General features: G+C 41.5%; 1 protein-coding gene across 1 annotated transcript in view; it reads right to left on the bottom strand.

The window, feature by feature from the left end:
* PAK1 (p21 (RAC1) activated kinase 1) overlaps positions 1–12,963 on the bottom strand; it is an 80,337-nt gene that overhangs the window by 23,913 nt on the left and 43,461 nt on the right. The window contains exons 5-6 of the mRNA XM_063305951.1: positions 12,104–12,141; positions 745–861 (exon numbers count right to left, since the gene is read on the bottom strand). Coding sequence (XP_063162021.1) covers positions 745–861; positions 12,104–12,141 — 155 coding nt within the window. The remainder of the gene's footprint in view (positions 1–744; positions 862–12,103; positions 12,142–12,963) is intronic.

Raw genomic sequence — 12,963 nt, 5'->3', positions numbered from 1 at the left:
TGGTCATCAACAGCAAGAAAGGAAGGTTTTTGCTAAAGCTCTGCCGGTGTATAGATATCAACATTTTAGAAGAATCCCAAATGAAATAAAGAGGGCAGAATTCCAGCTACCTGTTTATCCTTAAAGGAACCTTTAGGCCTTAAGGTTACTGAGACAGATTGGCACATGAATAATGTCTGCTGAAATCTCAGAATCCAAGTAGGTGTTATGGTATCTTGTCTGGCCTCGGACTGTGTTCACATCCCAGTTATAGAATGTGCCAAATGAACCCCTTTTTATGGTTCACACAACCCACCATCTCATAATCTAGTCCAGTGTTTTTCAAACTTGGCCACTTTAAGATGTGTGGACTTCAACGCCCAGAATTCCCCAGCCAGCCTTGCTGGCTGGGGAATTCTGGGAGCTGAAGTCCACACATCTTAAAGTGGCCAAGTTTGAAAAACACTGATCTAACCTAATGGGCTGGATTCCCACAACTTAAAACTAACCCCATTTAACAAAAAAAGGTTACCCAAAGCTTAAAATTAAGCCCAAATATGCAGCAGCTGGCTTTCCAACCAACCTGGATAAGTATGCCAACTTGTACAAAATGGTTAATGTGACCCATTTGGGTCCCACTGATAAGATTACACAATTCAGGTTCCTAGCTCCACACAATAAAACATAATACAATATAAAACATAATAAGCCCATTTTAAAAGCCATTTTCCCCAGGGCTTGCTCCGGAGGAGCCCAACTACTCACAGACTTGGTGTGTTCGGGCCGAGGGGCAATCACAGGTGGAGGGAGAGCATCGTTGTCATCATCTTCATCTTCTGAAACAGGGGGGACAGCAGGGGTTTCTGACACTGCCTTCACATTCTGCATGGAAATAATACCCATTTATTTACTGGTTAGACTTTTAGATCCCATCTTTTGCTTAGGAGTGCACATTTTTCTCCAAACTGGCTCAAAGGCCCCCCACCCCCACAACAAGCTTGAATGGCTGAATACTCCTAGTCCAGCAACTTCACCCCTAGACCAGACTGGCACCCTCTGCAGAAAAAATAATGTGCTATACATTGAAAACAAAATCTGCATGGTAATTTGCTTCTGGAGTCCTTGATGCTCTCTGAGCTTGGCTGTTGGCTTGCAGACATCTCATGACCCAACTAGGGAATGTCATCAGAGCGAGGGAGTGTGCGGTTTGCTCCCTGTTTATATCCAGCAGCTTGCCCTGCCAGTGTTGCCGGGGTGAGGTTTCCTCCTTGGTGGTTCCTTGATTGGGGTATTGTATTCTGCTTGCTTGTTTGTCTGGTGCTAATCCCTGCTTGTCTGGGTGTTAGATGCTGGAGGGGACGCGTTCTGGTCTTTTTGTTTCCTTCTTAGCTTTTTTTATTGTCTCTTCTGAATGGCGTGTCAATGTGGTTTACCTCTATGTGTCTGTTGATGGCTGCTGTGTCTGAGTGCCAGGCTTCCAGGAATTCCCTGGCGTTTTTGGATTTAGCTTGGTCCAGGATGCTCACCATTTCCCAGCTGAAACTGTGGCTGAGTCTGTCCATGTGTGGTGAGATTAGGGAGTTTTCATCGTGTCTTCTGACTGCCAGTTGGTGTTTGTGGATGCGCTCTGCTGGTCTTCTGCCTGCCTGTCCTACACAGCGGCTGTCACAGTCCTTACACTGCATGTTGTAGAGGACTCCTGTTTTTTCTCCTTGGGCTACTGGGTCTTTTGGTTTACTTAAGATGTTTTGGAGGTAATTTGCTTCTTCTAAAATCAGGCAGCCCAAGGGCATCTGAACTGAAATCCTATAGCATCAACCCAAAAATTCAATAGGGGGAACCCATGACTAGCTCATATTCGCATACGTTGAGGACTAGAAGCCAAACGTGAGGGTTGAATTGAAATCCAAATATACAGGATACTAAATGTTTTAAACACTAAATGACCTTCTTGGTTAAAACTCAACAATAACTGCAGGATTAACACAACTCTGAATATAGGCAACATTTCATTTCTAACAGTTTTGGGGAAAAAGCTATTTTATTTACTCTACGCATTCACAATCATGTGAGCTGCAGCTGAAAAAAAAATCCAGTTTCTTAGATTTAAAATATAATCAAGACAAGGAAAAAACAGACTTGACTAGTCCGTGGCTATTGCAAACCCTGAACATAGTTGTGTGAACTTGGCCATTCTGTTAATGTGTAACAGTGCTTCTCAAACTTGGCAACTTTAAGGCATGTGGACTTCAGCTCCCAGAATTCCCCAGCCAGTTTGAGAAGCACTGATGGTTTATTTTTTTGAACACAGCTTGTTACATTAAGGTGAGAGAGAGAGAGAGATACAGCTATAACACCAAGCAAAGTGCAGATAAATCTGAGGGGAAAACTCAGTTTTTAGTTTTTAGTTCCTGGATCCAATTCTTGGCTTCTGATCAAAATTCTCACCACCCCATATGGTAAGCTTTGTCCAGCCTCAGCAGGCAAATATGTTCCTTCGATGGAAAAAGATCCGTCTAAAAAAAACAATGTGACTCATAAGAGTCATATACACTTGGCCTTACAAAGCCTGAGGCTGTCCAAATGTGTTGGACTCCAACTTCTATCATCCCCAGCCCAGAGATTTAGAAATGAAAGGATAAGGAAATATGGGACTCATTTATGCAAACTGCAGTAGGTCAGAAACCCAAAACTGTTACACGAATGTATTAGAAATACACACATTCTTGAATAATATTTCTGTTAGATAAATATATATAGAATTGTAACTGGTTATTGCTATAATGACATAATATACGATGTTTTTTTCTTTTCTTGTTGCACTTTTTTCTACATTTTTGTAAAGCACTTTTTATTTTTTCCCCTCTTTATGGCAATGAATGTGTCTCCATCTGTATTATCATTGTGTTTTGTTTTGTTTTTGTTATTAATTAAAAAGCAATAGAAAAAGAAAGGAACAAATAAGGATACGGAAGTCAGGATTATACTAATGCTCAGATGGAAAGACAGAACAGGACAAACTCAGGCAATAAACCTTGTACTGAGCAATGTTCCCGGCTTAGAATCCATGGTACTAATTATGTCACTGGATGGCTGATGTGGATCCAAATATAAAGATGCGATTAACTCTTTCAAATGGGATGCTATTCACAAGACAAAGCAGAGAAAGATGTTCAGATTTGTAACTTTCTGTTTTACAAGAGCCAGAATTCGTCCACTTGACAAAGGTATTGCTTTAAAAAGTTTCTTAAGTTTGCACAGAAAGATCAAACTGGACCTTTTCAAGATTCAAAGAAACTAACAAAGTTTCATGCAATTATTTTAGGAAACTGGCACCAATTTGTCCTGTCCTGACTGTGGGCGCTTATCTTAACTTTTAAGTTTTATCTTTGTTATTCCTTATAACTATTATTTTGGTTTTGATCCTCATTTGGATTTAGTTATTAAAGTTGTTTTCTTTGATATTGTATGTTTATGTTCCTGAGGCAGGACATAAACACTGTATATACAGGTAGTCCAACCATTCATTTTGCAATGGTTTAGACTTACGACGGCACTGAAAACAAAAACGACTTATGACTGGTCCTCATACTTACGACCGTCTCAGTGTCCCTGTGCTCACATGGTCATGATTCAGGCACATGGAAACCAGTTCACATTTACAACTGTTTCAGCATCCCATGGTCATTGACTTTCCCAGCTGGTTTCCGGCAAGCAAAATCAATGGAGGACTGGGTGATTTGCTTAATAACCACGTGGTTTGCTTAACGACCATGTGATTTGCTTAATTACCATGGTGATTTGCTTAATGACTGCTGCCAAAAAAGGTCATAAAGTCGGGTTGGATTCGCTTAATGAGTGCATCACTTAGCAACCAAAATTTTGGTCCCCATTCTGGTCGTTAAGCGAGGACTACTGATAGGTAGATAGAATACTGTAAATAGTTATTTAGAAACAGAGTGGTGTTTTTGAAAAGATGATACTTGCCTGTTTCTTAATATATATGCAATTTCATGTTGCATTATAACTTAGAATGATTATTGGGGAAAGCGGAATGAGCAAGCTAAGTATGGTTATGGATTGTGGCAAAATGTTTTTTGCAGATTTTTTCTTCTTTAGGAACAGGAAAAGTCATTAGACAACATCAAGGACATTCCACCAGCATGACAAATTCATTCTGCCAAACTAACAAAGGGTGCCTTGACTAGCAGCCAGGCCAACAATATTTATTGCTGCTTATTAAAACACTTGCTGAGCACTTTTTTTTAAAAAAATATTCCTTTGTTCAAGATGTGCATCTCTTCACCCGCTGAGTAATGAAAATGTCATGGTCGTTTTATAACCAACCAATAAAATCTCCATCATTACAGGCAGGCAGGTTAGAAAAAGAATCATTTATTGCAGGAATTTCAAGAGAAGAAAGGCATTTCAGTGCCACTATGAAATTTTAACTTCCTTAAAAGGCTGAATAGCCACCCTTCATTTCTAGATAACAGTTTTCGCCAAGGGCTAAAAAAAGAATTTGAAACTGCTAGAGTTTCTTTGGGGGATAAGTTTTGCACATTGGGGAGCTAGTATAAAATACAGATAGAAGGTATAAAACAATTGAAAATGCATTTAAAAAAATAAAAAAAAAGACCGACAGGCCATCATGGTAAAACTGCAGCTTCATATGTAAAAGAAAGAACTGGCAATATCTCCAGGTCTTATCAAATCAGAAAATGGAAGTAGATTTCTGCAAGGTGTGAAACTCCCTGGTTAATCCTGGATGGTTTGTATACTACCTAAGAGTAGGGGGAGGCAACCTTGTTCTGGGGGCAGGAGGTGCATTTGAACCTGAAAGCCTATGGTGCACGCCCTCACTCAACTGGGAATATTTTGGTAGAAGACACAGTGCTTCTTTCATGAGAATGCAAGCTGGTTTTTCAGTATCTCCTATAGCAACCTTAGATGCTTGCTAATATCCCAGCCCACCACCCCAGGCAGCCAGTCCCACTTTGATTTTCTAACAATACAATGAAACCCATTTGCAGCATTCTAATAAAGAAAGACTAGCCAAAATTAAGGCAAAAGCAGTCTGCTCTGTATTTAATTGTTTATGATAACCCAGAGGAGGTCCATGGGGGCTCTTAAGTGGGAAAGACAAAGGGGTTGTGGGTCCTGATGAAGAGATGGATGGGGAAAAATTAGAGAACTCAAAGACACTAATTTGGATTAAGGCTGAGGATGGGCAGATGGTAAGAGGGAAAAAGAATCACCAGCAACCAAGTCTTTTACGAGCAAAGTAGAGGAAACAAAAATTTGCTCAATAAAATTCAAATGCCGTTCAGATTTTTTTTTTAATTAGTCAGAGTGCTGCCTTCCTTTTGGCAAACCATGAAGCATCTCCCACTCAAGAAGGAAAAACCTAAAAATCAAAAAAAGGTCTGAGTGGATATTCTTGTCACATTTTGCCAATGAACGCGAAACTTAGGAAGGTCATAGATGAAGAAAAGCAAGCTGCTGAAAGTTGTTTTGATTAAAATTCCAAAGTTTTCCAATGGGAACCAAGAGCATAATGCAGTGTTTCTCAAACTCAGCAACTTTAAGATGTGTGGACTTCAACTCCCAGAATTCCCCAGCCAGCATGCTGGTTGGGGAATTCTGGGAGTTGAAGTCCACACATCTTAAAGTTGCTGAGATTGAGAAACACTGGCATAATGTCTTTTGGGACAAAATCTCTTTCCATTTCCTTCCTTCTACCCCAGTTCTCTTCCAGAATTTTAAGGATCTAGTTTAAAAATGAGAGAAATAGGATCTCTTCTGATGATCCTGGATCCCATGTTATGTACGTATTAGTTATGTATGTAATTTGGACGGCCATATAAATGTTCTAAATAAACAAACAAATCAATGTTGCCTTCTGCACACACCCCCAAAGCCATGCTGAAGAGCACTGGGGAAGTTGCAGTCCAACATGGAGAAGGCTTCCATTGCTCTTGAGCTATTCAAGATTCCCTCAAGAAACTCAACTTTTCCCAAAGTTTGTCATTCTTCCAACCTCAATGAAGCACTGACACTTGTGAATTTTGGTGTGGGAAGAGATTCCTGAGAATATTATGGACAGCCAAGAAAATAAGCAAATGGATCATCAACCACATCAACCCAGAGTTCTCACTCAAGGCACAAATGATCAGGCTCAAATTATTCTATTTTAGACCCTTTATGTGAAGATCCAGCTCCCTGGAGAAGGCTCTAATTCTGGGAAAGGTGGAAGGAAAGAGAAGAGGACAACCAGCACAAGGTGGATGGACTCAGTTATAGTGGAGATGAGTGAACCATTCAGACCTGAAGGACCAGATTGGAGACAGATTGTCATGGAGAAAATCTATCTATGTGGTCACTAAGAGCTGACAATGACCTGATGGCACATAATCAATGACGCAACTTCAAAAGTTTCTTCACTTTTGTCTCTGAGAAGCAGCAGCTTCTCTTCAGCTTGATTTCCTTGATCTTCTTGCTGGTTCTTAAAATGATCTGGTTCTACCATGGAAAAAAGGAAGGATGCTGGAAAAAAATCAACAGCAGTCCACAGAAGCAGGACTCAACCCTGTCTCTTCCTTTAAAGGGTGCCATCTTCTCAACAGCTGAAGCAGCATGCTCTTTTGCCTTCCCCATTTCTTATAGTCAATCCAGTGTTGAAATAAAGTGCAAAAAAAAAAGGAACGTCTCCAAGGTTGCAGCAGATGCTGGTTGCACCAACTAAAAATGCTGACTATGCCCTCGAAGGTAGATTCTGCAAAGTCTCCCTTCCAAAAGAGAGATGTTCTCCAGTCTTCAGCTATTTTTTTCCCCAGAACAACAGGAAAACAAAAGAGGAAAATGTCTAATTTCTGGGTGGCAGCAAGTGCTACAGACACAAAAGGTCATGATGTTGTGCTTCATCTTTTTCTTGAATAAGATCGCTAAGGGGAAGGAGCTATGGGTAGCCCTACATCTGAAGGGGTTACAAGAAGTCAGAACCCTGATGATCCTGCTAAGAATATCATTCAGGAAAGATGCCCCACTGAAAACTTTACAGTGTTGGAAGAAGGAACTGGGTTACTGCCTGGTTCTGTTCAATTAACCTGCTGAAGATCCATTAGAAATGCTTTTATCAACAAAAGGCCACAGTTCAGAATGTTCATACACTTTTGAGTTGGAAATGCATCGAAGACCCTTGTATCCTACTCATAAGGAAGAAGAATAAAGTGGTTCAGAGCCCTTAAGTCTTGTAACATTTTAGATATATTCATACAACTTGGTTAAAATCATATAAATTGTCCTGCTGGATCAAGCTGTGCATCTTAGTCTGGCATTCTGCTCTTCTCAATAATCAACCAGACAATTCTGGAGTGCTCACAAACAGGAGATGAAGACATGTCCCCTCTCACCGTTGTTCTCTGTAAATGGAATCGGGAAGCAATCTGACTCCAACTTGGAGCTAACATAGAGTATTCAACATCAATAACCCTTCATAGTCTTGTCCTCCACAGATTTAGCCAATCCCCTTTGAAAGCCATCCAAGTTAGTGGTTATCACTGCATTTTAGGAATAGAAGAATGAGGCTAAGGTCCATCTTGGTGCAGCGATTTGTTTCTCGCTGGGACCAACCAGATATCTCTAGGGCAGTGTTTCGCAACCTTAGCAACTTTAAGACATGTGGACTTCAACTCCCAGAATTCCCCAGCCCGGTGCAGCCAACGACTCCAAAAACATGAGGGTTAGAACCTTAGCTTAGGTTCGAAGCAAGTAAGGAGGCCAATCTGAAAAACTCAGGAACTCGGTGTCAGCAGAAGATTTGGGCTGTGTTTGTGTAATACAACAGACGCCCTTCTTACTCTTCCTTCCCCCATCCCACAACCCCGTGGCTACAGGAAGGGGGATAAACATTAAAACAGCAGAAACTGAGCTAACCAGAGAAATATTATTTTGAGGGACGCGGTGGCGCTGCGGGTTAAACCGCTGAGCTGTCGATCGGAAGGTCGGCGGTTCAAAACCGCGCGGCGGGGTGAGCTCCCGTTGCTCGTCCCAGCTCCTGCTCACCTAGCAGTTCGAAAACATGCAAATGTGAGTAGATCAATAGGTACCGCTTCGGCGGGAAGGTAACGGCGTTCCGAGTCGTCATGCTGGCCACATGACCCGGAAGTGTCTATGACAACGTCGGCTCCAAGGCTTAGAAACGGAGATGAGCACCGCCCCCTAGAGTCGGATTCGACTGGACTTTACGTCAAGGGAAACCTTTACCTTTACCTTCTGTTACACTTTGTCTGCCTCTTGGAACAGAAAAGAGTTGGTTTGCTCCACAGCAAGAAGTTCAGATGAAGCAGCCTGAAACTAATCCTGCCGGTTTAGATGTGGGGGTAGGGTGTTCACACATTCTACAAGCCTAAGGACTGAGGCCAAACCGTCCTGCTTAAGCTGGACACTTTTTCCCTCTATGTGCAAAAACAGCCACCCAGAAAAACGAGCTCGTTTAAAAATAAACGGCATTGCTTCGAGGTGAGAGAATCAGATTAATCTGCATGTGTTAAATACAGATGCCAACTTTTACCTGTTATCTGGAAAAGGCTGGATTTTAAAAATAGTGCCTTTCATGCACATGCTTGTTAGGAGTTTAAGATACAGGGTGCTTTTTTAAAAATAAGAATGTAATACCTGCATCAGAAAAATAAGCTCAGATCTGCGGTATTATTTTTAGTCCTGCCAACTCTTTTCGCTTATTTCCCCTCTTCTCCACCCATACACCCTTTTAAAGGAAAGCAGACGTGAACCATTTCAATTAACAACCATACGTGGAACAGACGAAGCACTTTCCTAGGGCTGCCAAAACTTTACCTTTGGGATTTCAGTCCACCATTCAGGTATAGAAAGCACTGGCATTTAATGGCTACTTTCACACAGCCAACTAAACCAAGTTAGATAAAATCCTAACAGTTGCATTCATATAATGTACTAAGAACGCTGAATATTAACTTTGGTTAGGATTTCTGGTACACAAATCCTGTCCTTTGGGTTTGCTGATGTTGCTGTATATTCAAGTGATTCCCCTCCACTCCAAATGGGTGACTTCAGTTACCATAAGTGTCTTGGGTGAATGCAACCAGAGGGGGAAAAAAGTTCGTAAGACCTTGAAGGTGATAATCTAAAAGGTCTAGGACATGCATCCCAATCTTTGGTAAGATTTAGATGTGAGGACTTCAACTCCCAAAATTCACAGCAAAGGGGAGATGGTGGATGGGGAATCCTGGGGATTGAAGGCCACCCATCTGGATATTGCCAAGGTTTAGGAAATACTGGTCTAGGAAGAACGAGATAAGAAAGGCATCAAAATAACATTACCACAATGATGAACTGCCAATTTGTTAGAAGTGTGTCAATGTTCCTAGTAGGGCTGCGAAGATTAAATTCAATGCTCAATAGACTTGTGAAGTTCACAACAGCTACCTTATCCCAGATCCCTCTATGGTTGCATTCATACAGCATTCTAAGTTGGATTAATTGCAACCCTGGCTAGTTTTTATGGTTTAGCAGGTTGAGCAAACCCAGCCTGTTTGGTGGGTTTAGGATCCAATGGATTAATTCAGCAACCAGGTCAAGCTGGTTGGTTGGGACCATCCCATGTATCCATCTAGCCAACCCTTCTTCATCCTGGCAACCTCCAAATGGGTTGGGGCTTCCACTCTCAAAATACCCACAGCAAGGCCTATTCAGCAAGGATTCAGTCAGAAGGAAGCCTTTCTCTTCACCACTTAAGGAACAGGAAACTGAAGACTCCATGGATCAAACCGGAGACCTTCTACAATCAAAAGTGGTGCTCTGCCAACCAGGTGATGACCCACCATCTTAACTAACTGCAGCTGACTAGACTCCATCCAGTACAGGTACTTTAAGACCCACCATTGGCAATCAGCAGTGAAGGCATCTTAATCAGAGAGGCCACCAACTTCCTTATACATCTACCATGGCCTGAAGGGAGAGATGGAGGCTGGACTATCCTCTTCCCAAGCTGATAAAGTAGTCATGATGTCACCACCGTATGAGGTACTCATTATTTGGTAATTACTCCTCAAACCTACCCCTTGGTTCCCCATTTCCCCTGACCATTATATGCATCTGGAAGCTGTTCAGAGTTTGATGCAACATCCTGTGTGAACTTGATGGGACTAGAGATTCCAGAATTACCAGCCAGCACAGCCAGATGTTAAGACTGGGTGAAGGCACAGCAGTTAACCTTTCTGATGCAGCAGTGCAGATCTGAAGTGGGCAAGGTTGTTAAGCAAATTACGTGGTTCCCCATTGATTTTGCTTGCCGGAAGCTGGCCAGAAAGGTCGAAAATGGCGATCACGTGACCACAGGACGCTGCAATGATCATAAATGAGAACTGGTTGCCAAGCACCCAAACTGTGATCATGTGATGGTGGGGACGTTGTGACTGTTGTAAGTGTGAGGACCGGTCATAACTCGTTTTTTCCAGCACTGCCTTAAGTCTGAACTGTCATGAAACAAATGGTTGTTAAGTGAGGACTACCTGTATTTGGAACAGGCAAAAATTGAAGAAGGACCCACTCAACTCAAACATATTTGGGACAGGCCCGCAGAGTACTTTTGTACTTCAATGCATGCTGCTAAAATCCCTGTCAAATCTCACTCTCTCACTCAGTCACCAAAAGAGCCTGCTTGGGTTGGCCTAACATGCTAATGGGTATCAAGCAGAGCCTCCTACAAAATCGGACATTTACATCAAAATGATGAGAGCAGCGTCACATTGCTGCAGCACAAGCTACACCTTCTGTGCAGGCATGAGACATCACAAGGCACGCATGGAAGGCTTGCATCAGGACAGCATGATGCTGCTTTTAACTTTTGCTTCCCTTGCACCCACACACACCCCATAATATACTGCTGCCTGCAAATATACTGTCATAACCTGATCAGCAAAATTGGATAATGGCTATCCATTAAGCATAATCAATCTAAAAGTATCTTCCAGATGCACATTGTCATTATTACATGGTACTAAATAGCTAAATTTACTATTACGGCTATTGACCAATACCATTAAAGACGATGCATTTTAATAAAGGCAAGAAAGAGGGCAGAAAAATCTAAACTGCTCAATGCAAAGTGATCAAATTTCTTTTGATGAATACAGACACCAGGAGACGTGAATTTTACTACTGTTTTGGTCATCAGCTAACCGTGTTCTGACAGCAATAAAATGCACCCGATTTACCCAGAAATTCATCAAGAGAGGTAATCAAATTATTACAGATATCTGAATAAGAAGAATATGTTTACACTCCTGAGATACTAATTTAACTTTGTCAGAAACATACGGGCGGGTTACTGCAAGGCGCAACACAGCATCTATCAGCCAATAAACCGAAAGGCAGAACAAATATAGCTTATTGTCATGTTTCAAAAAGTAAGACTCTGCATGTGGGCAGCTGCAACACATTTACTGCTCAGAGAAACAGAGGAATTTCAAATACCATTAACAACACTTTTACAGCAGGAATGGGAAACGTTTGGCCTCTGGGCCAGACTTTTAACCAACCTGCCTCAGATTCTGACCCTAAAACCATAAGCTTGATTGGGCCCATTCCCACAACCATACCGTTGGGGTACGATCATCTGAGGAGGCTCTCTTCCTATCTAGCATTTTTAATGTACAAACATCAAGAGACATTCCAGCCACTAAGTCAATTAAATTCTCTGTCCCCTTTTACGGGAAGCCCAGAGAAAACCCAGTAACATTCAGATCTGTAGATTTCTATAGAAGTTGGAGCACTCATGTCTTGCTGACATTAGAAGAAGTCCTTTCTTTCTATCCAACATGACCAAGGAACGATCTCCTCTGTTCAGCAGATCTTCTTGTTCTCAAATCATCACCTCCTTAACACACCACTATTTGGGAATGCTGCAGATATCTTGACAATTCCTTGGAAATCAATGTATTTACATGGAGATTCCATAACCTCAAGACCGGTGTGATGTGAAGACCGTTGGCAGTTGATGTAACGATTCACAGTGGGTTTATGCACATCGTATTCTACACAGAGTTTCATATTTGGATATCTGAGGCATCAAAAGATGACTTACCAGGGTATTCAAGGAGTTATAGTCTTCTGCAGATTTATCTGGAAGAAAAAGAGAATCTCTTTAGATAAGTAGGCATGTCATCTCATTAATTAAGACCATCGTTACCCTAATCCTAGGAAGATGCACGGTTGTGGAAAGTCCTCTCTGATTTATCTATCTGCATCCAAGATACTGTCCTTTATATAATACCAAGTATTTTTATCCCGGTATTTTGAATTCAGTCCTTCAACCTTTTAGTTTCATTTGCTGATGCTTGACTGTACAAACATTACATCAGTTCTGATGTTGTCCTAATTTCTAGAAGGATAGCTGTGTTGGTTACATCAACTATCCACAGTTTATTTTGGGAGCAGATCTCATGAAGTACAGGCACTGCACCAGATGGAGGGTGTACCATCCTGAGAAAGAGTGGGAGGAATTATAAGTTAGGTTACGCCAAAATTAAACACCAAAGCCACAGACAACGATAATTACTTTGGACTGGGTGTGACATACGTATCCTTGCAAAGCATAAGCCACCGTTTATTGCTGTTTTAAGAATTCAATTTATCAGAGTAGAAACAAGCCATTGTTGCAAGTCTGCCCACAATACTAGAAGGGTGACAGTTTTTTTTAGCATCCTGATTTCAGGAACAATCACACAGGAGGCAGAGACCATAAGTCACAAGTCACCTAGAATCCTGGGTTACAATGCCATTAAAAATGGACACAGCGTTCACTACTGTTCCTAAGATGAAGGAATTTATTCTAGAACATGAGACATTTTTCCCGATACTTCATGTGAAACGGTCAAACTCAGAAAAGGATGCGATGTCAGAAAAGCTCCAATTAAGCATCCGTAAGGAAATCCGTAAGGGACG

Source organism: Candoia aspera, chromosome 5, assembly GCF_035149785.1.
Source record: "Candoia aspera isolate rCanAsp1 chromosome 5, rCanAsp1.hap2, whole genome shotgun sequence".
NCBI lineage: Eukaryota > Metazoa > Chordata > Lepidosauria > Squamata > Boidae > Candoia > Candoia aspera.
Note: the sequence above shows the minus strand (reverse complement) of the source record. Positions and strands in the feature narration are given on the sequence as shown.